Consider the following 24,781-nt stretch of genomic DNA (forward strand, 5'->3'; position numbering starts at 1 on the left):
CACCCCTTCTGACGGCCAGTGACAGTAGCCGATAAGACTTCCAACTTTCAATAACTGACCAAGAGAAGTTCCCTCTGCCGACCATCACACGGTGAAGTTCAATGCTGACGTGAAGTACCATGCTGTTGACCATGTTATCACTTGTTTCTGTCTGTTTTTTGATATCAACAAAGGTGTGACGAGAACATTTTGGCAGAATTTTGATGATTTGCGCCGCTGGCCAGCAGTCTATTTGGATAGTTTGCGGAACTTGCACGTCAAATTTTTAAAATGTGGTTTTATTTAAGACTTGTTGTGTTGCTAGTAGTTGTTACAAGTGTGAAGCACGTTTCTACGGCAGATGCCATTTGCGAACGAATAGATTTCAATGATTTCAGATCTTTGAAGATCTATCAGTGCTCGGGCACATACAGAGAGATATTGCGGCTATCTGCCTATGGCTCGTCGTCCAAGTTCACCTCATACCGTCCAAACGTAGTGTACTACTTGTCTAATGTCGTACCGGGAATCAGTTGTTGTGAAACAATTGAAAGTTTCTTCGTGAATGCCTTCACTGAGATTCGAATGATTTATCAGCTATCGTTCCGCACCACCTCTTCACTGACCGTGAGACTGCTTGATTTAGATCAAAAAGATTCTCGAGGAAATCCGGCCGTGGCACAAATTTGGTCCACCCAAACTGCCACCGCGACGTGGAGTTTATTCCTGGGACGGGTGGAAAAAGAAATCAAACGAGCACTGATACAGATCGAAGTTGATATGAGTACCGAGGGTAGCATTGCTATCGAGTACTTGACGGTGTTCAATCCGCTGGTGCTGGAAGAGTTCTGCATGCAACTAGACGAATTTTACGTGCCTCCTTCAACGACTAGCACCGCTCGACCTACCACCCCAATTAGTCGGACTACCACGAGAAGGACTACCACGCGGAGAACAACATCAACTACCACTACGGAAGTCCCAACAACAACAACCACAACAGAAGCTCCAACGACTACAACAACAACTACAACAGAAGCTCCAACGACTACAACAACAACTACAACAGAAGCTCCAACAACGACGACAACAACAGAAGCTCCAACAACAACAACAACAACAACAACAACAACCACAACAGAAGCTCCAACAACGACGACAACAACAGAAGCTCCAACAACGACTACAACAACAGAAGTTCCAACAACGACGACAACAACAGAAGTTCCAACAACGACGACAACCACAAAAGCTCCGAGAACTACAACAACAACAAAGGCTCTAACAACGACGACAACAATAACAGAACCACCAATAACGACGACGTCAACAATAACAACAACAGAAACTTCAACAACATCAACTACAAAATCTGCAACAAGAACAACCGAAATTCCAACAAATACTACTCCGGTGTTTCCAACTACCTTGGAACCAATTTCGAGTGTCTCAACAATTCTGGAATCAACAACTGGTGATTTCACCACTATAACGATATCAGTTCCTACAACATCGACATCCTCCCTTCCCGAGACTACTACAACTCAGCTATCAACAACAGAAAGCACAACCGAATCAACCCAGACACAGCCTACTCGGACCACATCCTCCACCCGACGTACCCGAACTACAACGCGAAGAACAACTCCGACAAGCGTTCCAGAAACATCGACAGCGGAACCAACGACAACAACCTCTACAACGGCAAAGCTGCCTGAATTGACAACAACACCGCTGTTGACCACGGTAAGAGACGATTCTGCCTGTAAGAATACTCAAATTGATAACGTTCTCCAATCATGCAGCCTACTGTGGAGGAAACCTCAACCGTTGTTTACACGACGCAACAGCCTACTCGGACAAGCTCATCAACACGTCGTACGAGAACGCCTACGACTACGTTGTTTTACAATACGACTAGCCTGCCGGAAACAACGCTGACCACCGGTGAGCCGCCTGTTACGACGACTTCACAGCCTACTCAGCCGGGCACTGTTCGCCCATCGTTGCTGTTCTACCGAGATCCGGCAGCCTACAACGAATCCAAAGCCATCTGGAGTTCGCTGACCGGGATCTTCCTGATGCTGCTCGTTCTGTTTGCAGCATTGGGAGTGTACTGGTACGTGACCCGTCAACACAAGGCTATCCCAATTGGCCGCGAGCTCGAACTGTCCGAAGTGCAACCAAGCGAAGATTTCTCCTCCAGAAGCATACACCAGCACGTGAATCCGTTCGCACAGCGGAACTTCCAGCATCGCCAGCTGATGCAACGGAGCCAGCAGCTGCGCCAGGAGGAGAGCATCCGCTCTACGACAAGCGATAACAGCAGCTACTTCCGGAACGCGCGCCGAAACACGAAGGAACCCATACTGAGCTCGGTCAGCCGACCCTTTTCGCTCGCGGAAGAGATAAAGAAGGCTCGTCTGAAGACTCGGTTGAATAAATTTTAGCGACCGTTGAACTAAACCCCGACTAATTCCTCCATCATCTCTCTCCATTAATCGGTAGCAAAAAACGGTCATCCGATGCGGTCGTAAAGCACTGGAACCACCTCCAGGTGACAAATCGATTGTTTATGCAAATAACTTTCATCTCCGCTTTTGGGCGCTAAACGTGCCAAAATTATCGCCTCATCCGAAATGTCAGCGACAGAAATTGCCAGATCCCGGCAACGAAAGTGTGAAATTTGGCCATTTCTTCGTCGCACGGGGAAGATCCAAACATTGAACTCCCCTTTCGCTTTCGATCGACGTCTTCGTCGGCGGACAAATAAGTTATTCAATCCGTGAAATCGTTAAACAAACGATAAAAGTCAAACAAATGCGTTGCGACGGCCCCGGGTCTTGGGCACCTGATCGTGGCGATCGGTTCAGCTCTAGTTTAGGCCTAACGACGCGTTGTTCCGAGATTTGTGCGTCATGACGGTGCGGATAATGATGGTCGGTTTTGGGAGTGCTTGGTATGATCTGGTATGGTGGTGATGGATACGCACGCGCCTAGTTGAATGGTTTAGAACATTTTTAAATCAATCGTAGTCGTCACTTCATAAATCTCCAAAATCAGTATTTGAATTAACGATTGGTTTGGTAATAACATTTCAATATTCACAAAATATAACTATTTCAATATAATTCGTCTGCAAACTGAAATTATTGTTAGATCTATTTTAAGGTAAAGCAGTTGATCATTTTCAAAGATAATTGATCATCACTCTGAAATTCTCTGTATTAAATTCAATTTAACGAATTTCTGCACACTCAGAATCGATTTTCGACTTCGGCAGAAATATCTGCCGACCGTGCTCGGCAAGGTAATATTCTGCCGAAATCTTGGTAGAAAATTCGTGGTCCCAATATTCTCGGTTAAATTTAACCGATAGTTCGGCAGATCTAAGCAAAATGCCGAAGTTCGTCAGTAAAATTTAACGAATATCTCGGCATGTCCAAAACCTACCGAGTTCGGCAATTCAAATGTCAAATTCGCAAAAAGGTGCCGAGCTGTTCGGTTAAATGTTGAGGTAGCCATATTTGTTTTCGATATGAGAAGTGCTCGCTAAGCTAAGTTCTGGTTCTTTGGTTAAATCTGGATTGCTCCTTGAATTTTGACAGGATTTCTACTTGAAAGCTAGGTAAATATTTTTAATAAAATCGTTTAGTGAAAGCATAATTCTAAAGGGTCTTTCATTTGCAGCTTACCAAGGAAATGCATGACGATGGCGCTTGGAAGGAATATAGGATTAATTTTGGTTCTGATTGTTTCAGATTATATCAGATTGTATCAGATTATACTTAAAACGACCAATAAATATGAAAACACGCATGCATAACATTTTAAAATATGTTGAATAATGTTTTTCAGCTTTTAATTAATTGCGAGAATCTCGATTTGATTTTATTATGAAAAATGCCGAGATTATCGGTTAAATTCGTTTCCAGGAATGCCGAGATTTTCGGCATAAACAAACTGACTGTCAAAATTACTTTTGCCGAGACTTCGGCAGATGAATTTTCTGCCGAACTCTCTGCCGAGCGCTCAGTTGTTCTGTTTTCGGCAGAATTCTGCCGAAGTTCGGCATAAAAAACTGAGTGTGTGCACCAAAATGAATCAGCATGTGCCGGTTGTTGCCTTCTTGAAGCCACCTGCAAGATTTTTTGTTCTAAATCAAACCTAAATTTATATAATTTTGTGGTACAATCATTGACGTCCTAGTTGGCAATCATTGATTACTGACGATTTCCATAACTTTGCAAGGAATGGGATAATCGTTACCAAAAGGAATCAGCATGTATTCTAAACAACTTGTAGAAGGAATGTCGTCAAAATATTGAAAATGACGCAAAATTTATATCTTTGAACGAAAATCATGGCAATGATGGAAGTGTTCACGTTAAGCCATTGCAAAAATTTTGCAAAGTTTGTGTACTTGAACTAAGAAGGACTTATATACCTAAAGTTTCATTTTTAGGGTTAAAAACCATTCTATTTTGCAAAAAAAATGGTCGGATTTTGACAGAAATACTATTTTTTAGTGATTTTGAATGAATACTATCAAACATAAAAGTTGTCCAATGTGTTTGATTTTTTCATATAAAAATGTTTGAAAATTTTAGTGCGTGCCTTTGCCCCGCAAATTTCATTTTGGGAAAACAGATTTGTCTGTTGTGTGCTATCTTATGACAACGACCATTTAGTACTATTCAAGTAAATCGATTTTTAAAGTTTGATGATAAATATTTTCAAAACTATAAATGATAGGGTCAAACTTCTTGAAGCAATCGGTTCGTATACTATCGCTTAACAAACGCTCCAAGTTTCATCGTATTTGGTTATACCAGTGAAAACACTTTTTGTTGCTTTTTTTTCGTGAAAGCACTCAGTATTATTTGTATACGATATTATTCGTAAAAGCAAACTTGACATTTCATAAACTTTAAAACATTTAACAAAAAATGGAAGAACATAAAAGACTATTCAGCAAGAGTTGGTAGCCTTATGCAAGACATAGCCCAATTTTTAAATGTATTTCTATAAGAAATAAAAAAGTAAAAAAAAAACACAATTTAAAAAATAAAACATGCAAAATGATACTTTTCTTCAAATATATTTTTTTTATCCTTATCTTATTGGATAGTAATACACGCTCATCTAAAGATGAAAACATGGTATCTCACGTGTTGGAATATTGTGAGACGAGAGTCTAATGCAGGCCTGCCCAACCTTTTTGGCTCAATTTTCACATTTGTCGTCAAAATTTCAAATGTTAATTATTCCATGGATTATTTGATGGAATCGGTTCTCAGATGACCAGTGAACATAACTTTGACAAAAGCTTGAAAAAATATTTTTGCAAGTCGTTTTTATGTAAGTTTTAAGGCCGATGCAAATATTTTTCAAAGTTTTTGTCCCTCGGCTCTGGCCGAAGTCGAGGGGAGAGAGGGGGCAAAAAAAAAATAAATGTTGAAATAACAAGCCATAGTTTCAACATTTGTATGGAAAAAGTGTTTTAAAATGCATTTTACACTAGTTTAGTTGTTTTGCATCATTAGTTTTCAAAAAAATGTAATAGGAGAATGGGCAAATTTGTATGGGAGCTGGTCCAAGGATGTACACGAACGGGAGAAACTTTATTCGAAAGATCTCGCCGAGACATGAAAAAAAGTCTTCTGGACGAACTCTCTAAACCCCGGGGTTCAAAAGTTACAAGTTGTTGAAGTTTGAGTATTTTGGGTTAAAATGTACAAACCATTATTTTTGCTATTTCTTAAATACTCATAAAATCCTTATTTTATTATGGATTTCGATCATCTTGACTTCATTCGACGCGTATCAGCAAAAACTATATGTTCTGATATGTTTTAGCATGATTGAAACATGACTTCTCTTGTCTTTATACATTTGAACCGTTTGTGATTAATTTTTGACATAAAATGTAGATAAAAACGACTTGTATAAATATTTTTTTCAAATTTTTGGATAAGTTATGTTCACTGGTCATCTGAAAACCAATCTCATCAAATAATCCATGAAAAAATTAACATTTGTAATTTTGACGATCAAAAATGTGAAAATTGAGCTATCATACGATTGATTACAGTTAAACAGCAAGATAAGCGTTGTGCAGCCATCCGACCTTTATTGCTAATGCTATTGCTAATATATATTTTTGAAATTGGTTTCGTCATCCACACGTTTCTTCAAACAGCCTTATCTCGGCAATGATAAAACTAAATGGTTTAAAATTTTGTTTTTCAAATCTCTGACGCACAAATTATTTTCTGTTTTTTTTTTATTTTTCCCGTGTTTTTATGACGTCATTTTGAGAAACTTTCTTTCTACGAAAATTTGCATTTCTATTGTTTTTATTTATTGCTTCTTAAGTATTTTCATTTGCATATAACTTGATTAGTTTATGTTTCTTTCTGATAGTATTTGACTTATTCTACTACCTCCTTGTGAGTTTTTCATGTTTTTATTTTAAGTATATTTTTTTTATTTTTTACTTGTTTTTAACATTTTCTTCTTAAAATGATACCATTATCATTTTAATTGTTTAAAAAAAGCGTCGAGGCATAGTCTGGGATATAGCACATATTAATACAAAGCTATTTTTGCTTAAAATATAGGAATTGATAGTAAAAAATACAATAAAAGTTGACCCAAGAATAAATGTAAATTTTTAAAACATTGGCAAAGTCACAAAAAACAAGCCAAGCTTCCAACCCTCAAGTTTAAATAAATTTCAAGATTAATTGTCCAATGCTTTCTTTCCACGATCGAAAATTGGTCGAAAATGTTTTTAATGCGATTTTTAAATTGAAGCCCGCCTAAAGGCGGGGTTAGGTTGTAGAGGGTTAATGCCCTGAACACCGATTTTAAAAATTTTTTTTGCTCATATCAACCCTTGAGATAATTGCCGATTGAGCAAACTTTAAAAAATACGATTGGGCTCGTCCGGGATTTGAACCCGGGACCTCTCGCACCCTAAGCGAAAATCATACCCCTAGACCAACGAGCCCGTGTTGACGATATCTTGCAACCATTTCATGCTCTTTCAAAAACGTTTGGATCGCAAAACGAAAAACAAAAAAAAGTCAAAACCACACCTTCGATTGCCCGGTGGCGGCTCAGTTTCAGTTTCGGCGGATACACTTATCATCCGAGAGCATTCCCCCTCCCCCTCTCATTAGATGATTAACTCCAGCGCAAAATTCAAGACGCAGTATCACTTCCTGTGTGATTCCCACTGATTGCGATCATATTTCTTAGCCAGGCTCGAACAACACAGGCTGAAAAAAAAACAGACAATCCAATCCTTCCCCTCAGAAATCGCAGCTCTTCGTTTCCTGTGTGGAAATTGGGCATAAAAATTAAAACGCGATTTCCATCGAATCGCGCCGGTGTGCGACCAGGTAAAATAAGTAAGGTGTGCGCGTTTATAATTAGGGGGGAGCTCGCAGCCTCAGAGCTGGGAGATTCTGGGAATTGTGTAAATTAATTCGCTTGTTTAGAATCGCGCCCCTTCTTTTTGTGGGGAGGGGGGGAATCATCGCACAGAAATCATTCGTTTCACTTCGATGGCCTTCTTGGCGGACGAATTGCGCGAATCTTCTTCAGCCTTGATTGCTGGTTTTTTTCTTCTCGTCGATTATTGCAAAACATCCGCCGGAGCCTACACGGAGCCTTTCCCGATACTTGCCAAAATTGCTTCGCACTTCTCGCTGTAGAGAAGATCGATTGATTGATCCACCTAGTTAGGTTTTTTGAGTATTTTAGATGTGAAAAAATTATTAGTGTTTTCACCCATTAAATAAAGACAACAATAGATACTAAAAGACAATTGAAGACATTTGAAAACGATTGAAGACAACTGAAGACAGTTGAAAACAGTTGAAAGTAATTCAAGACAATTAAAGACAATTGAAGACAATTGAAATCGATTGAAGACAACTTGAGATAATTGAAGGCAACTGAAGACATTTGAAGACAGTTGAAGACATTTGAAAACGATTGAAGACAACTGAAGATAATTGAAGACAGTTGAAGACATTTGAAGACGATTGAAGACAATTGAAGATAATTGAAGACAACCAAAGACAGTTGAAATCAGTTGAAAGTAATTCAAGACAATTAAAGACAATTGAAGACATTTGAAAACGATTGAAGACAACTGAAGATAATTGAAGACAGTTGAAGACATTTGAAGACAGTTGAATACATTTGAAGACGATTGAAGACAACCAAAGACAGTTGAAAACAGTTGAAAGTAGTTCAAGACAATTAAAGACAATTGAAGACATTTGAAAACGATTGAAGACAACTGAAGATAATTAAAGTCAGTTGAAGATATTTGAAGACGATTGAAGACAATTGAAAATAATTGAAGACAACCAAAGACAGTTGAAACCAGTTGGAAATAATTCAAGACAATTAAAGACAATTGAAGACATTTGAAGACGATTGAAGACAATTGAAGATAATTGAAGACAACCAAAGACAGTTGAAAACAGTTGAAAGTTATTCAAGACAATTAAAGACGATTGAAGACATTACAAAAAAAGATTGAAGACAACTAAAGATAATTGAAGAAAACTGAAGACAATTGTAGACGGTTGAAGACAGTTGAAGACAATTGAAGACAGTTGAAGACAGTTGAAGACAGTTGAAAACGATTGAAGACAACTGCAGATAATTGAAGCCAACTGAAGACAATTGAAGACAATTGAAGACAGTTGAAGACAGTTGAAAACGATTGAAGACAACTGCAGATAATTGAAGGCAACTGAAGACATTTGAAGACAGTTGAAGACGTTTGAAATCAATTAAAGACAATTGAAGACATTTGAAAACGATTGAAGACAACTGAAGATAATTAAAGTCAGTTGAAGATATTTGAAGACGATTGAAAACAATTGAAAATAATTGAAGACAACCAAAGACAGTTGAAACCAGTTGGAAATAATTCAAGACAATTAAAGACAATTGAAGACATTTGAAGACGATTGAAGACAATTGAAGATAATTGAAGACAACCAAAGACAGTTGAAAACAGTTGAAAGTTATTCAAGACAATTAAAGACGATTGAAGACATTACAAAAAAAAATTGAAGACAACTAAAGATAATTGAAGAAAACTGAAGACAATTGTAGACGGTTGAAGACAGTTGAAGACAATTGAAAACAGTTGAAGACAGTTGAAGACAGTTGAAAACGATTGAAGACAACTGCAGATAATTGAAGCCAACTGAAGACAATTGAAGACAATTGAAGACAATTGAAGACAATTGAAGACAATTGAAGACAATTGAAGACAATTGAAGACAATTGAAGACAATTGAAGACAATTGAAGACAATTGAAGACAATTGAAGACAATTGAAGACAATTGAAGACAATTGAAGACAATTGAAGACAATTGAAGACAATTGAAGACAATTGAAGACAACTGAAGACAATTGAAGACAATTGAAGACAATTGAAGACAATTGAAAACTTTTAAGACAATTGAAGACAATTGAAGACAATTGAAGACAAATCAAGACAATTCAGGACAATTCAAGACATTTGAAGACAGTTGAAGACAACTCAAGACAATTGAAGACAATTGAAGACAATTCAAGACAATTCAAGACAATTCAAGACAATTCAAGACAATTCAAGACAATTCAAGACAATTCAAGACAATTCAAGACAATTCAAGACAATTCAAGACAATTCAAGACAATTAAACATAACTGAAGTGAACTAGAGTCCATTCAGGACAGTTGATTTAATTGAAGACCATTTGTAAACAAATTAACCATTGAAGAACTTGAAGGCAACTCGCAATCAAGACAACTTGGCATATAAGATTTGAAAATACAAATAATTTTCAAATTTAATTTCGAACAATCTCAAAACTTTCTCGGCTGAGCGAAGCTTCCATTTGAAATCAAGATCAACGATCAAATAATCAGTATCATCTTCTTCTTGCTATCAACTCCGCACAAAACGTGAGCTAACGAACGAGAAACAAGATCAATAAGATAGCTCCCAGTCCAAGTCAGTGGCCATTGCCATGGTCCAGGGTCCAGGTGTACCGCGCCAGGGGACATGGGATGATGATGCGGGCTCGCCGCGCAGAGTGGCCACAGTTCGTTGGCAGCAGCAGGGAAGCAACCGGCAGCAAAAAAAAAGAAAAAAAAAAGACGGGGAAAAAGTGGATGAGCAAGTGAGAGAAAGATGGAGAGAAAGAAGAAATGGAAGAAGGGAAAAAGGCAATGGGTTGCGAAAAAATAACGACACGACGACGCACCGCACACAGTTCATTAACTTATTCCTATAAATCTCTGTCCGCGCAGAATCCCGCAAACTAACAGGGCAGAGCGGTTACCTCAGCGTTGAATCGCGGAGTTAGAGTTATGTTTAGCTTGGGAATCAGGGCCGAGTGCATGGAGATTGTTAAGTTAGAACGTTGAAATTGGATACTGTGTTGCATTTTCGGAACGAACATGTTTTCAATTTAAATTGAGAATTGGAAGTAATTATTTGTTGGTTTTGTAAAATGTCTTATCTTGTATTATAATAATAAAAAATTTACTTTAGTCCCAATCAAGCATATCAACTTATGAAAAGAATTTCTTAGTGTAGGTGACAATGGCTCTCGCGATGAGATTGGGTCAAAGTGATTTTCCACGGCATTTGCAATATCACAGAATCTTAACTGAATCATGAAGAATGTCTTCGGATGACTTATGATAGAAAATCAATTGCTCGCTTTCTATTTATTAAATTATTATTTGCTTTAGACTGAAAACTTTTTTTTAGAAATTAAGCAATTCCTCAAGAAATCCGGAAATGGATTAAATTTGATTTGTTATATTTGGCTCAAACTTTGTGAGGGCCTTGCCTTTGAACAAAAAAACCATGGGAACCCAAAGATGGTTTCAGAAACTTCCATATCACTCGCACTGCGGGGTCTAGTGGCAAACTATTGAGCACAAATTCAACACATTTAAAGCACTTTTACAACAAAAAATCGACGAAAATCTAGAGCGCGTTGACGGACGAACTAGCTGCTAATCCACAGACAACAGGACCTCGGACAAAGAAGCGGAAACAAATTGTTCAGAAAGTAACAAAGAAAAGCATGCCGGTGTTTTATGGAAATATACCTCTTCCAGTTTTGTTGCCTCTTCCAGTTCCCGTTCCGAAAATTCTACAACCGTTTCAAAAGCTTCAACTTCTAAACAAACGCAAACATCAACCAGACCGTATGCAATTATGCCCGACTTGCTGGCAGGTACAATTTATGCAGATCTGGAAGACTACTTGCCTTTCTACTACAGACGAAGCAAAGGTTATGAAATATTGTACGATAAAATAGATCAAGCGCCATTTTGGGAACGTTGCAAAATATCTAAAAACAGTTTATTGTGGGATAAGCAATACAAACAAAAAATACTTCCATGATATCATTCCGATGTAAACCTGCCAGATGATCTTCGGACGGTTTTGAGGCAGTTCAAAGTCGATTATGTATATCAAATTGAAAAAAAAAAATTGAGCTGGACGAACAACTCAAATTCGATTTCGAAGTGGGCCACATGTTGTCTTCAGCTGAAGCAGGGAACAGCTATGAGGCAATTAGCTTAGCAATTTGCACTATCGAAATTTATAAATAAATGTTCATCAAACACCAAAACAAAGGATTTTCATACTGTTAAACTTCTCCGAAGAAAGTATACTTCTAAAATATATAGTTTTGAAGTTATCTTTAGCGATCACGTTTATAGCGTTTTGAACCACTAGGTACTTAAGTCTTACGTCCCTAGCAGAGATGATGTCTGCAACTCAAATGTCTGTTCGTGGAAGCAGCAATATGCCGTGCGATACTATTTAAGCCAACAGATCGCCGGATTTAGTGTCGGTTTGACTTTCATTAGAGACGGTCCCCATGTTTTCATTGCTCACACACACATGCACACATTAATTGTGCAGTTTGTACAGTTTGAGTTCTTTGTCATGCAGGTTGTCTCCTGGCACCGGAATAAAGAAATGAATTGGGACAATGTGGTTGGAACTAATTTGGTAGAATAAATAAATATTGAGTGTCCAATCACAATCGATGACTTTTCCCCTCGATTTAAAATACTAGCAACTTTTATTTATTCATGAAATATTGTAGCTTTCGCTTTTCAGTGATTTCAAATGTAGAAGGTCCTACATTTACAAAAGAGAAAAGGGAAACCTTAAAACTAACTTTTTAACTATATAAAGAGCGGATCAATGCAGCTGAAGACTGCAATGATTTTTGTCGAAATGCATCAATTATCTTATTGGACATAAAATCCAAAGTGTCAACTTCGGCTAATTGATGAAGTTCACTGGTGCTGAACCAGAGAGGAAGTTTCAGAATTTTGTTCTGAATCCTCTAATTTTTTTTCCTGGTTAAGCAACAGCTTGTCCAGATCGGCACAGCATAAAGCATGGCAGGTCTGAAAATTTGTTTATAAATTAACAGTTTATTCTTGAGACAATGTCTAGAATTCCTGTTTATAAGTGGATACAAACATTTAATATATTTGTTACATTTAACCTGTATACTTTCAATGTGATCCTTGTAAGTAAGGTTTTTGTCAAAAGCAAGTCCAAGATATTTCACTTGATCCTCCCACTTTAAATTTACCTCATTCATCTTTATAATGTGATGAGTTTTTGGTTTAAGAAAACCAGTCCTTGGTTTGTGAGGGAAAATAATAAGTTGAGTTTTTGCAGCATTTAGAGTAATTTTCCATTCTTTCAAATTAGAATTGAAAATATCCAAGCTTTTTTGTAATCTTCTTGTGATGACACGAAGGCTACGTCAGACCATTGGCGGAGATGCTTGTATCATCAGCAAAAAGTGATTTTTGACATCCTGGGGGTAAATCAGGCAAGTCAGAAGTAAAAATATTGTATAACATTGGACCCAAAATGCTACCTTGAGAGACGCCAGCTCGTACAGGTAGTTGATCAGATTTGCTATTCTGATGACATACCAAATAATTTTGGATAATTTTCACGATATTAATCGGAAAATTGGGTACTAAAGCCCTATGTAAATTTTTATGTACAACGGTAAAAAACACGACAAAAAACCATTTCTGATCACTTTTTTTTTTTCATTTAATGCAAACAAAAATAATGACAAGACAACATTTTTTCGATGGATCAACTATGGTCCCCTTGGAACGAGCTGTCAAGTAGGAGCTTTTCTGTCAAGGAGGACCGCGAGGTTAATTTTTCAAAATTGATTTAAAAATCCATTTTAAACTCTTTGTGGTCGTACAAAGGGTCATTATACCCAGAAAAATAAGCTTTATCGCTGTAAACAATAATATCAGCAATCTTAGCTTCATTTTAGGACCCAATTAAACCTTTTCAATTTCGCAATCAAACCTTCATGCCAAACACTGTCAAATGCTTTTTCTATGTCTAGAATAGCCCTCAGATTTGTTGCTTCGAATCAAATTTGAAACTCTCAACAACTGATGAGTAGTTGAATGCCCAAGGCGAAATCCAAACTGCTCATCAGCGAAAATTGAATTTTCATTAATGTGCGTCATCATTCTATTAAGAATTATTCTTTTGAATAATTTACTAATAGATGAAAGCAAATTAATGGGCCGATAGCTTGAAGCTTCGGCAGGATTTTTATCCGGTTTCAAAATCGGAATTCGGGGAAATATACCCTTTCTAATCAAACACCTATCTTCGTCATATGGAGAGTTTGATGCTCGATTAAAGCTCCAAAAATACTATTTAGGCTATAAACTTACCAGCAACAGCACCGCCTTGAGTAAGCACGCAAATTTATGCCATTTACTGGCCAAAAAGATCAAATTTAATACACTTTTGATCATAATTTCTATTTTGCGAGACCATTTCTCATCATTTTGGTGGCACACACACATCCACACTCAAGATCAGAGGTTAACTGCTTAACGAAAGTCGCCATCAATATCTTTTCACGTGCGCTAACGATTTCCAAGCGCTTAAGATATACAATTGCTTCCAACTACCGGCAACATGTTCTTTTGACCATTACTTAGTCACTCACTTGAAAAATAATCCCGAAAAATGTAAATAATTAGCAAGTACCATAAAAAAAAACAAACGCGCTAAGTCTTCTGACGTTTGAATTTTGAATACCCATTCCAATCGAAGGCTGAAGAAAACCGAGCGAGGAGCGAAGGCAAATAAAGAACAAAGGGTGGCCATGGCCACCAACACCACCAACATGCTGGTGCAGCGCCTGTTGGAGTGAGCAAGTGCTGCCAGGAAACTTTCGCTATAAATGCTACTTTTCGTAAGTGTTCGCTTAAAATTTCATCAATTTTGGCAGCACTAAGCAGATCCAAAAGAGCGCTGGAAGAAAAAAAGAACTAAGCTGAAAATAGAAAAATGGGCGTGGCCCAATGCACTCGACTGATTAGAATGCATTTTTGAAATATTTTTTTTAAATGCTTGTAAAAGAAATAGCATAACTTTTAATAAAAGTGAAAATAAACAGAAATGTTCACAAAAAATTGCTCTACTCGTTGGTGTTCTTGGTTTAAGTGAATTTCAAGGAACAATCCAGATTATCCAGCATCATTCAAACACGACAGCTTATTAGGCTTAAAATGGGTATATTTCCCCTGGGTTTCGGGGAAATGGTACATTCTGAGGAACGTGACAAAATCATCTTATAAGGTAAAACGAAAAATCACAAACAATCCTAATTTTAAAAAAGCAGTTTTCAGAAAAATACCGTAAACCATCTATAATTCTCGTTCTCAATCTGTAACAAAACAAACGGCTCCATTCACATTTTGAATGCTTTATTTGTTTAAAAATATTAGTTAAAATTTACAAACGGTCGAAAATACTACTCGTCTTAGCCCTTGTATGAGTTAAAAGTCAGTTATGTTTCAAGAATAAAAAAGGAACCACAGTTACCACAACGCCTGTATTGTTGGAATTATCGTTAGTGTGCTCTGGCTCGTCCCTGCTCTGCTCACAGCAAATTCTTGACGCAGTTCAGCACGTAGTTGAAGATGTTCTCCTTGGCAATCTCTCCGTTGAGCATGAAAATGTCCGGCTGGTCCTTGAACTCCTTGAAGTGCTTCTCGTACAGCGGCCAAACGCACATCTCAAAGTAGCCCACCACGTCCGGTGGATCGTACGTCCGTTCAATCCGCCTTGCGTAACACTTTTCGTACGGCAAATGAAGGTGGAACTTGATGTTGCACAGATCCAACGTGAACGGATGGTTGAAGATGAGGAAGCCTTCGATCAGCAGCACGTTCAGCTTGATGTTCATGTTTTGGAATGATTCATTTTTGGACTTTTTGATGAGGTTAGAGGTTCTTTGGTTTCCGGCAGTGGCCGCGCACGCCTCGTCGTATCGGTTCAGGTAATTGCTGAGGAAATGATCCGCGAAGATGTTGTCCTCGTCGGCCGCGGAATCGGGTTCGACCTGTTCGGCAATGTTGTTGTCTCCCTCACTCTTACTCAGCTGGTGGCAGTTGTACAGGATGAACTTGTGGCCGAGGATCTTCATGATGTCGTGGCACATCTTGTCCATGTCGATCGACGACGGAATCTCCCAGTTGATGTGGTTCAGCTTCTCGACCACTTTGTGCTTGGGGCTGTCCACCGGCAGGAAGTAATCGTCTTGGGACAGCATCGTTACCTTGTTCAGGGTAATGTTCTCCTTGAAGATGATCTTGTTCAGGTTGTCGCTGAAGTAGCTGAGCAGCGATTTGGCCAGCGTGGTTTTACCGCCGTTGGTAACGCCGGAGATTCCGATCACCAGCCACGTCTCCATCGTGCATCTAGGCTCGAGGTGGACCTAGGAACGGGAGAGTAACATAAGGAATTGTTCACTAAGACACTGTAGTGCTTTGATGAGCTTGATGCAAATGATAAGAGAAAACTCTACTAATCTAGTTTGATAAGAACTGTGCATATAAGCTCAAATCACGTTTGATGGAATAGCTTGAGTAAGAAGAATGTACAGTGTAAAATATGCACATTTCCAGCAATCTGTGTAAGAGCCGACTATGGACAAATTTGACAAATTTATAACAACATGGAATATTGCAAAACAAAACGTACAACCACTTAGGCGCTTGTGCCGAAAAAGGGCAAGCAGAATGTTGTGCTTTTTTTTACAAGCGGATTGAAATATTGTGAAAATGACTTAATTTTCTTGCTTTTCGGCTTCAAACGCTCACAACTACACATAGCGTTAAAGGTAAGTAATAATTTTAATTTTCTAGTGAAAAATTGCTTTATTACACGGAAAGGAGTTCCATCGTGAATTTAACAATCGCAATTAGCTGGCTCGTTTTTGGCTAAAACACAACTTTTTTAGTTGTACCAGCTAATTATTTAGTAAAAATTCAGGACCCATTGTTGTTGAAATTTAGGAACACCGATTGCTATTCTGCTGACAGCAACTGACTGCCTGCATTCCACTGACAGTAAATTTTTTGCTAAAAGAGCTCCTATTTTAGCTAAATTTTATCTAAATTTTAAGGAAAAATTAGGTAGAAATGACAGCTCACGGATTCGCTTGTCAGTTCATGTTTGCCTTGAATCCTGAGTGGTTGTATGTTTTATAAATTAACGCAAAAAGAATTAAACAGTGAGGTGCTGTGACGCGAAGTGAAATTAAGTGATTCTGTAAAGTGTTTTGCAGTGATTGTTGTCATTTACGACTGTAATGTAAGTAAATTTAACAGCCACCAAAGTTGCAACTGTCGGGAACGAATCGACGCACGACGCTTCGAAAAGATCGCACGGAACATCCATGGTCCATTCGGGCCAACCAGCTTTCCTCTATCGGCGCCCTTAGCAACACCTCAACGGTGATCGTAGTCCAGAGACGACCGCGGAACGCCGAGTGGCGTTACCGGTTGGACGTGTTTACCGAAACCCGTCGCATCTTTTTCGACCGGCAGAGCTTAAAGTTCCAGCATTTCTACGGTGTCCAGTTCTAGGTCGTGATAATGTTCTCTTTCGCTCCATTTAAATACATGGAAGGCTGTAAGAAAGTACTGTTGAAAAGGGTTAAAAGTTTTTTAAAATTCTAATCATAATTTTGATAATTTCAGAAAAAACAATGGGTTTGTTTGGCAACTGGCAAAAACAGGTGATATTTTTCAGTAAACGGATTATTGGAAGCTATCGACGGAGTAATTAAACTATCGATGGTCCTTAATTCAGCTTATACTCCGGATGCTAAACCAACATGGAAGTAAAAAAGTAAATCTTTCCCAGTTCCTGAGGGGAACACCCTTGAAGAGTATCGGGGCCGGCATTTACAAAGCGGATTCAGTGGCAATTTCATTCTCAACTTAATGTTAACATGTTAAGGTTAATGTTAACATTCCATAGGTCGCCTCCCTAAGGTGTCGTGATAAGGTCCAGTTTGTGACGATACACTACCTTCCCTTTACTAAGCAATCGAATCCAGAAGAGAAACGATCACCAGTTGTGTTGGTCCGAGCCGGGATTTGAACCCCGATCTACCGCTTACTAGGCGGGAGCGTTACCACTAGGCTACGTGGCTCGGTCAAACCAACATGGACCTTTTTCCAAAAATATTGTTATAATATAAACACGTCGAGCGACCACAATTACACCTGCCTCAACACATTGTTGGCTTACGTTAAGTAAGAATTTAAACTATCACTTATTGTTTAAATGTTCTTAAACATATTTTTTTTCAGAGAGCAATGAGGTTAAAGTTGGTCCTCCTGATGGTGGTGGTGGGAATAAGGAAGAAAAACTATTGAAAGTTTTATTGTAGATTAAAAACTGAATTAAATATCGTTATTGAAAAAAAAAAGCTTAAAGAGACTACTTATTTTAAAGATGCAAATATCTGAAACGTAAAACAACATAAATTAATAGCTAATATTATTGTAACAAGGATAAAGCTTTTTTAAGTACAATGGTTTTTTGTACGCCCAAATAGGGTTTAAGTGGATTTTTGAATAAATTTTGAAAGAAATACTTCGCAGCATTGCTTCACAAAAAACTCTTTGTGAGGGTACCATATGTAAAATGTTTTCTTGTAATTTTTTTTAGCAATGAAAAAATAAAGAAATCAAAATTGAATTACCATTAAATTGACATGGAGCTTTAGGACCCTATTAATAAAAAATATGCATCACAATGGAGCACTTCCACTCAATTATTCCTAATGGGAGAACTTTCATATTTGTACCACTTGAATCCGGTGCTCCATTCGACACCTAACTGCTCGATTTTTACAAAATGAATAGTTAAATCTGATCGTGTACACGGTCAATTCACAGATTTTTTTTTGTGAAAACAAAACATAAACAAACAAACAAAACCAGTCAGCTGCAAGCTCGATCCAAGTAAACCGCGCGCAAATTTGCCAAGTTTTGAAGTTCTCGCCACAAAACACTACCCGTGAAGGTCGCTTGAATTGTTTTTATTCGCCGTAATCAGCTCAATTATGCGCTGGCCGGTATTGCTGGTGTTCTCCATAATGTCGACGTACTCCTGGTACGGCGTCTTGGCCAACGGCAGGTCCTTCCACAGATTGGGCGTCAGAAAAGCGTACGTCTTGACGATGGCCGTGTAGGTAGCCTTGGCAAAGTTACCCAGCGTGGTCGTCGAACCGCGCGTCAGCGTGTAGCAATCCTTGATACCGCGGCCATCTGGAGCAGCTTCTTCGGGACCGGAGCTAACACAATGCCGGTACCACGGCGAGCCGGGATGAGGCGCACCAGGAGCGGACCGCACTTGCCGAAGATCTTGCAGGGCACGGTGTGGGGCTTGCCGATCTTGTTACTCCAATAACCACGGCGAACCGGCATGACCGACAGCTTGGCCAGGATGATGGCACCACGGTGGCGATGAACGCCTTGAAGGGGGTACGCTGACCGGCACGGGTCTACTTCTGGACGGGCATGATCTTCAGCACTTCGTCCTTGAGCGAGCGGCTCATGGAAAAATCGATGATCTCGAACTCTTTGATCGTGAGCGAGTACATCAGGTACATATCCTCCATGGGTGCGGATCTTGCCATCACCGGCACCGTCGCAAGAACCAAATCCTCCTCTGAATCCACCACGGGCTGGAGCTGCGTCCGCCAAATCCGCCCAAATCTTTAACGAACCTGGTTCCTGCTCCTCTTCGCAGTACGTCGGATCACCAGAGTTTAGCTGAGCGCGTGAGAAAAGGATGAAAATTTGGACCGCAAAAATTGGAGGTAAATTGCAATTGAACCGTGTAATAGTACTTAGGCCAAAGCACTTATTTAGTCTTAAAACTCAGAAACGCCTTTTTTTTGGAAAATTATTTTTAAAAAACTAGTGTGAATAATCGCTAAATTAGCTTAACTAACCAAAAAACCTAGCAAGAACAACGAAAAAACAAGCTAAACCAGCCAAAAGGCTGGGTAAATACGAGCAGCTTTTTGGGCAAAAATGATTTTTTTTTTTGAAATCTTGCTAAAAAAACTAGTAAGACTAACCAAAATACATGCAAAAACAGCAAAAAAGCTAGCTATACCAGCCAAGAGGCTGGGTAAAAGGTTTCCGCTGTGGTGGCATTAATGGAAAATTTTGAAAATTATTCCAAAGAAAATGGTTGAAACAGTAAAAAAAATTGCTGGACTAACTAGAAAACGCGCAAGAATACCATAAAATCTAGCTAAATTAGCTAACAGACCTTCTCAAAACATACAGCTTTTGAGACTGACAGCATTTTTCCAGCTTGCAAATTAGTAAAATTTACTAAAAATTTAGCTAGATTTATCATTTTTAGGACCTGGATCCAGCTGTCAAATCCAGGAATTTTTTTTAGGATTTCCAGCTAAAAAAAATCGTGGTTGGAAAAACAACCAATTTTTTTAGGGTTTTTAACCGAAAATTAGTAAGATTCACGATAAACCTTCTTTCCGTGTAGGACTTTAAAAACGCATTTATACTAACGTGAGGGAAAGTCAATACGGCCGACTTGCTGCGAACCAAGCGTATTTTTTTGACAAATAACTCTGTTCTAGGGGCACTGTCTATGATGTCGTGTTGTTATTATTGGTGTGACATTCTAGGTACTTAAATTTTACGTCCCAAGCAGAGATGAAGTCTGCAACGCAAGTTTTCTGTTGCGTGGAAGCAGCAACAGCAACATGCCGTGCGATGCTATATAAGCTAACAAATAGCCTCTAGAGGATTTAGTGTCGATAAGACTTTCATCAGAGACGGACCCCATGTTGATATTTTTATTGCTCACACACTCATGCACACTAGGATGTATCAAAACGGGTCGATTTTGCGGGCATTTCAGGACATGATCCCCTAAGTGTACTGAGCCCGAACCCCGAATATGAGCTTGATTGGTTGCGACAGGACCTGGCGCTTTGACTTTGAATTTTAAATGGGATTTAACCCGTAGACTCGGTGCGTTTTGGTTTTTGCCAGTTTCAAAAACCTCATGAGCTCATAGTCCGTGTTCCAGGGAACAACTTTGCCGAAGAGTGCGAAAAGATTCGTCCACTATTTAAAATGTTACAGAATTTATAACACCGTCGCTGAAAACATCAACTTTTTCTTCAAGCTCTTCTGGCAGCACCATCAGCTTGCTTGGTTGCATGAGCGTCGCGACGCCTGCCTCAATCTTTTCTGCAGGAGCAGCAAGTGCTGCCAGAAGAGAGTGAAGAAAAAGTTGATGTTTTCAGCGGCGGTGTTATAAAAATCTGTTAATTTTTAGATAATCAACCATTTAAAATGGTCGCAGAATTTAAATTAGATGTTAAAAGTAGAGAGGCTGTATGGAGAGGCGAAATGTCACTGTCAGGGTTCCAATCGAACTGTCAAATCAGGGTTCCAAACGAGCAACAAGACCATGCAAGAACAAGGTCGGAACCATTTTAAAATAATTTTGGCCAAAAGACGAGATTTATAACAATCACAAGCATTCTAAAACTGTGGTTTATAATAAACTGGTTGTTTTTGTTATGTTTGTACAAGAAACGCTACAAGAAACGTGCCAGCACCAAACAAAAGCTACACATTTTTCTTCCAGAACATTTCATTTCCCTCTATAGGACCCTAGTTAAAAGCAAGAAAATGAAAAAAATGCGAAAAAATAGAAAAGTTTATATAAAAGACACCGAGTTCGATCATTTAAAGGAGTGTTCTTTTATTACGTAACGCAGTTGGGGGGAGGGGGTGGGGCGAAAACCGTGTTACGCCATTACGCAATTAAAAAAAAAGAATGGAAATTTTGTTACGAGGGAGGGGGTCCAAAATCCATTTTTTTGCTTTACGTAATGAAAGAACTCTCTCTCTCTCTCTTTGTTATATTAAGTCCAACTAGGATCTGTACTATGTTGGAGGTAAAATTAGTAATTTATTTTTATTTTAAGGGTGCACAGCAACCAAGGAAGTTGTTAAACAAATTTAATCTATCTTAAGGTCCAAAAAGTGTTTTTTTTAATCTTGAGTTTGCTGAAGTACTTGAACTTGATGATCAGATAACCTCTAAATTTATCTACTCAACTTTCGATCACTAGTAGATTTATTTGGAAACTAGCTTTTTCAAAGCTATTTTGATAAGCTTTTTGCATGCAATCTCTGGCAATCAGTTGATCTTGATCTCACTCGCACACGTAATCAATCCTCGCACACGTAACCAATTCGTTGACCAACAACTTGAAGTGCTGGTGTTAATCCCAGCAAACCAGAGTAAAATGATATTGAAAGTGCAAAAACTTGCCTGGTTTTCTGCTCATTTGACTCAAATGCACCATCAAAGTTCTGATTTATCTTCAGGGTCAAAATGCGACAAATAGGCGACGAGACTCTGCTCGTTGGTTTCTCTTTTTCTCATAAGAAATTACAGTAAATGGTTTAACCAGGTCGATAACCACGCGTTTTTCTTAATTCTTTTCAGAAAGTTAAATAATGTGTTTTCAACAGAAACCACTGAGTAAATACCGGAAGGCCAGTGAAGGTCATATTTGTTCAGAATTACAATTTCTAAGCGTAGTTGAATTCTAGGCATGACTCTTCGACGTTGAATTTTTTGAAAGCCACGGATTAATAGTAAAATTCTGGTGTTTTTTTTTAAAGGTCCAATATACCAAAAGTCCCGCCCGTGTGGATCAATCGGACCGCGCACTGGACTCACAACCCAGAGGTCGCCGGTTCGAATCCCGCGGCGGGCGCTCTAAAATTCTTTGTGTAAATATGGGTATTCGGCGCCGTCGCTCCGTGCCATACTTTCATACACTTAGGAGCCCAGGGCGTCGAAGTCCTTGTAGATAAAAGGAAGACACTAGTGGTTGGTACTAGCAATGGTGGCCGACAGCTATAAAGTCAACTTCGTTTTCATATACCAAAAGTCCAGTTTTTGCTTTTTAGGTGTTTTTGAAACCGCCTTGAGTCAGGAGTATTAAAAAACACCCAAAAAGCAAAAACTGAAAATTTGGTTTTTTGGACCATTTAAAAAAAAAAACTCCAGAATTCTTCTCCAAAATAGAGATTTTCTTTACAAATCAATGGTTTCATAAGCAATTACCTGCACTAATAAATTTACTACTATTCCTTTCAAACAATACTATTCAAACGCACAAACTAACCTGTTAATAGTTTCAGTTCTGCTTGACGCTCCTCAAGTGATACAGCGTGAATACCGACAGTCCTCCGATGAAGCACACGCCGAACACTGCCGGAACCAAAAATGCAAACTTCCTATCCGGGAACAGCGAATGAATCCAGCTGGCTGCAAGTACAAATCAGCAAAGTCAAGTCAATTCAAGTGCCTGCTCCTCTCATTGAGCCAGATCAGCATTGTGTAACATCACTTAGCGCGTTTTAGCCCTGAGTTGAACTAAGCAGAGAGAGATGACCTGCAGCATTTGATTACAATCGCTCAAGCCAATTTAGCCCCGCTTAGGGATGCTCCTCCGTACGAGATTAGACAAGCATTACTTACCGTCGCTAGAGTCAATCACCATGAACGGCAGTACGCCAACCCAGAAGAAGTAGTACGCAAAGACGGACAACGTGAGCGCCAAAATCAGCTTGCCCAGCAGCGCATTCGAGGCCATCCGCAGCAGGAGAGCGGGATTAGATTCTGTGAACTGGAGTTGATTTGTGATTAAAACAGGTTGTCAGTGATGAAAAAACAGCTAATGTTTACTCAAGCTTAGCAGAGGAACCCTGGGGGACCACAAAAAACAACACTTTTGCACTTGACTTATCTGTCCTTGGAGAATCACGTCGTTTGCGGTGCTTCGCACAAAACAAAAAAAACGGAACTCGGTGTGTTTGTAAACAAAAGTGCGATTGCCGACGACAGCTGCTGTCAGAATGAGAGATTCACAGGGTGCTTCGTGGTGGCGGCGTGCTGTGTGGGTTCGAGCAGCTGGCAAGTCGAGCAGTGATGCTCGACGAAAGTGGGCTGGATTTTGAAATGAGCGTTGATTTGGGATTTATTAATATTTCTATAGTTTTAGAACTCTTCATTTGAAAATAGGTAAAAGTAACTCTCAAATCAGAATGCCACATGTCGATTTTGAACCAAATTTAGTTGAGAACGCCATTTTCTGTAGCTCACAGTGCCTCACCTTTTGACCATTAACAACAGATCCCCAAAATTCAATCAAATGTCAATCCTGAGATATTCAATAAAAACCGAAAAAACTCCTTGGATTGTTGTCACTTTTCACATGAAAGACGTTTCTATCTTGTCGTGCTAACTTGACACACCCTGAAAATTGCTGTTAGTGCGACAACTTGCCAAAGGGATTTGAGGTCAGAACGCGTTTGACGCACGTACATGCCCGACTACCGTAAACATTTGTAATTATAACAGAACTCCGGCAACCAAATTCAACCAAACTTCGGGACAAAGCACAAAGTCCAGAGCAACATTTGAAAGGGGCGGTACGACATTGCTCTTACGGCCTTTCATTACACGCGTTTAAATGGGACGAAAGGCCGTAAGAGCAATGTCGTACCGCCCCTTTCAAATGTTGCTCCAGAAGTGGTCAACCAAACGTGACAAACGTGTTTGTTATTGTTTACATTGCGTTATTCTTGGAATTTCCACCCACGAGATGTTTATTTTTCATATTTAGTTTTGGTAGAGCAACTCTCTCGGCTTTCAACTGTGGGTGTACCAAGAGTTTTGGCTGGCAGGCCTTTATTTTATTAAAATTGATCAGATTTCTCACTAATACTTGGACTTGTACTTGGAAATTTGGACAAAATTACGGTGTCTTCAGTAGAATCTAAACAGTTTAGACGAAAGGTTTACAATTTCAACGATCCATGATGTCCAAGATCACTAGGAAAGTAGTTACCAGCAGGAATCCCAAACCTGTTTCCCATTATACCATATTCCCATATTTGTAATGTTAAAAAAATGCAAATTTAAATTTTCGCTTTTTTTCAAGTCAAGCTGCTACCGAGGCCGTGAGGTTACGGGTTCGATTCCTGCCTGGCTCGGCAAAGTCAGATCCCTTAAAAGAGTAATACTACTCACTGGGAATACTGACCGGTAGGGGAAGGGTTTCGACTAGCAGCGCGCTGGATTTACAATCCAGAGGTCGTGAGTTCGATTCTCGTACCAGGATGATGAAGTTTTTTTAAGCCATCATCGCCTCCCTAGTAACATTTTAGGCTTTATCAAAGCTGTCACAACCGCTATAAAACCTATCAGCCAAAACCAACATTAAAACCACTTAGTCGTAACAGCCTCCCCAGAACCCCGATAAACCTCTGTTAAAACCCAAAAGGACCTCTGCA

The 24,781-nt window shown here is 39.0% G+C and overlaps 2 protein-coding genes, 1 non-coding gene and 1 pseudogene across 4 annotated transcripts; 1 reads left to right on the plus strand and 3 right to left on the minus strand.

Annotated features, from left to right (window-relative positions):
• The first annotated feature begins 264 nt into the window (after positions 1-264).
• LOC128093376 (GATA zinc finger domain-containing protein 4-like) lies at positions 265-1,697 on the plus strand. Its single transcript, XM_052709927.1, has 3 exons — positions 265-1,079; positions 1,121-1,423; positions 1,481-1,697. Exons 1-3 carry the CDS (start codon positions 271-273, stop codon positions 1,695-1,697), a joined length of 1,329 nt encoding a protein of 442 aa, XP_052565887.1. The 5' UTR covers positions 265-270.
• A 5,225-nt stretch (positions 1,698-6,922) lies between these two features.
• Positions 6,923-6,994, minus strand: Trnap-agg (transfer RNA proline (anticodon AGG)). Its single transcript has one exon. It is a non-coding gene; the product is annotated as a tRNA-Pro (tRNA).
• A 7,803-nt stretch (positions 6,995-14,797) lies between these two features.
• On the minus strand, positions 14,798-23,418 carry LOC120425134 (nicotinamide riboside kinase 1-like). Of its 2 annotated transcripts, XM_039589561.2 has the most exons (4): positions 23,172-23,418; positions 22,965-23,112; positions 22,609-22,751; positions 15,691-15,831 (listed from the first exon to the last, which is right to left on the minus strand). In XM_039589561.2, the coding sequence occupies exons 2-3, from the start codon at positions 23,077-23,079 to the stop codon at positions 22,621-22,623; spliced, it is 246 nt and encodes an 81-aa protein (XP_039445495.1). In that variant the 5' UTR covers positions 23,080-23,112; positions 23,172-23,418; the 3' UTR covers positions 15,691-15,831; positions 22,609-22,620. The 2 variants fall into 2 exon arrangements, with proteins under 2 accessions (XP_039445494.1, XP_039445495.1); XM_039589560.2 differs by lacking the exons at positions 22,965-23,112; positions 23,172-23,418 and having other exon boundaries at positions 14,798-15,831; positions 22,609-22,748.
• Positions 16,063-20,237, minus strand: LOC120425138 (40S ribosomal protein S2-like; annotated as a pseudogene).
• Positions 23,419-24,781: the final 1,363 nt, after the last annotated feature.

This window comes from Culex pipiens, chromosome 3 (assembly GCF_016801865.2).
Source record: "Culex pipiens pallens isolate TS chromosome 3, TS_CPP_V2, whole genome shotgun sequence".
Taxonomy (NCBI): domain Eukaryota; kingdom Metazoa; phylum Arthropoda; class Insecta; order Diptera; family Culicidae; genus Culex; species Culex pipiens.

What these genes read in the sequence shown, in the direction of transcription:
- LOC128093376 (XM_052709927.1), top strand. Translation starts at nt 271, where the DNA reads ATGTGGTTTTATTTAAGACTTGTTGTGTTGCTAGTAGTTGTTACAAGT. An exon ending in ACGACGACAACAACAGAAGC is followed by an intron (nt 1,080 to 1,120) that starts TCCAACAACAAC and finishes CAACCACAACAG; the next exon opens with AAGCTCCAACAACGACGACA. An exon ending in TACCTTGGAACCAATTTCGA is followed by an intron (nt 1,424 to 1,480) that starts GTGTCTCAACAA and finishes TAACGATATCAG; the next exon opens with TTCCTACAACATCGACATCC.
- LOC120425134 (XM_039589560.2), bottom strand. Translation starts at nt 15,807, where the DNA reads ATGGAGACGTGGCTGGTGATCGGAATCTCCGGCGTTACCAACGGCGGT.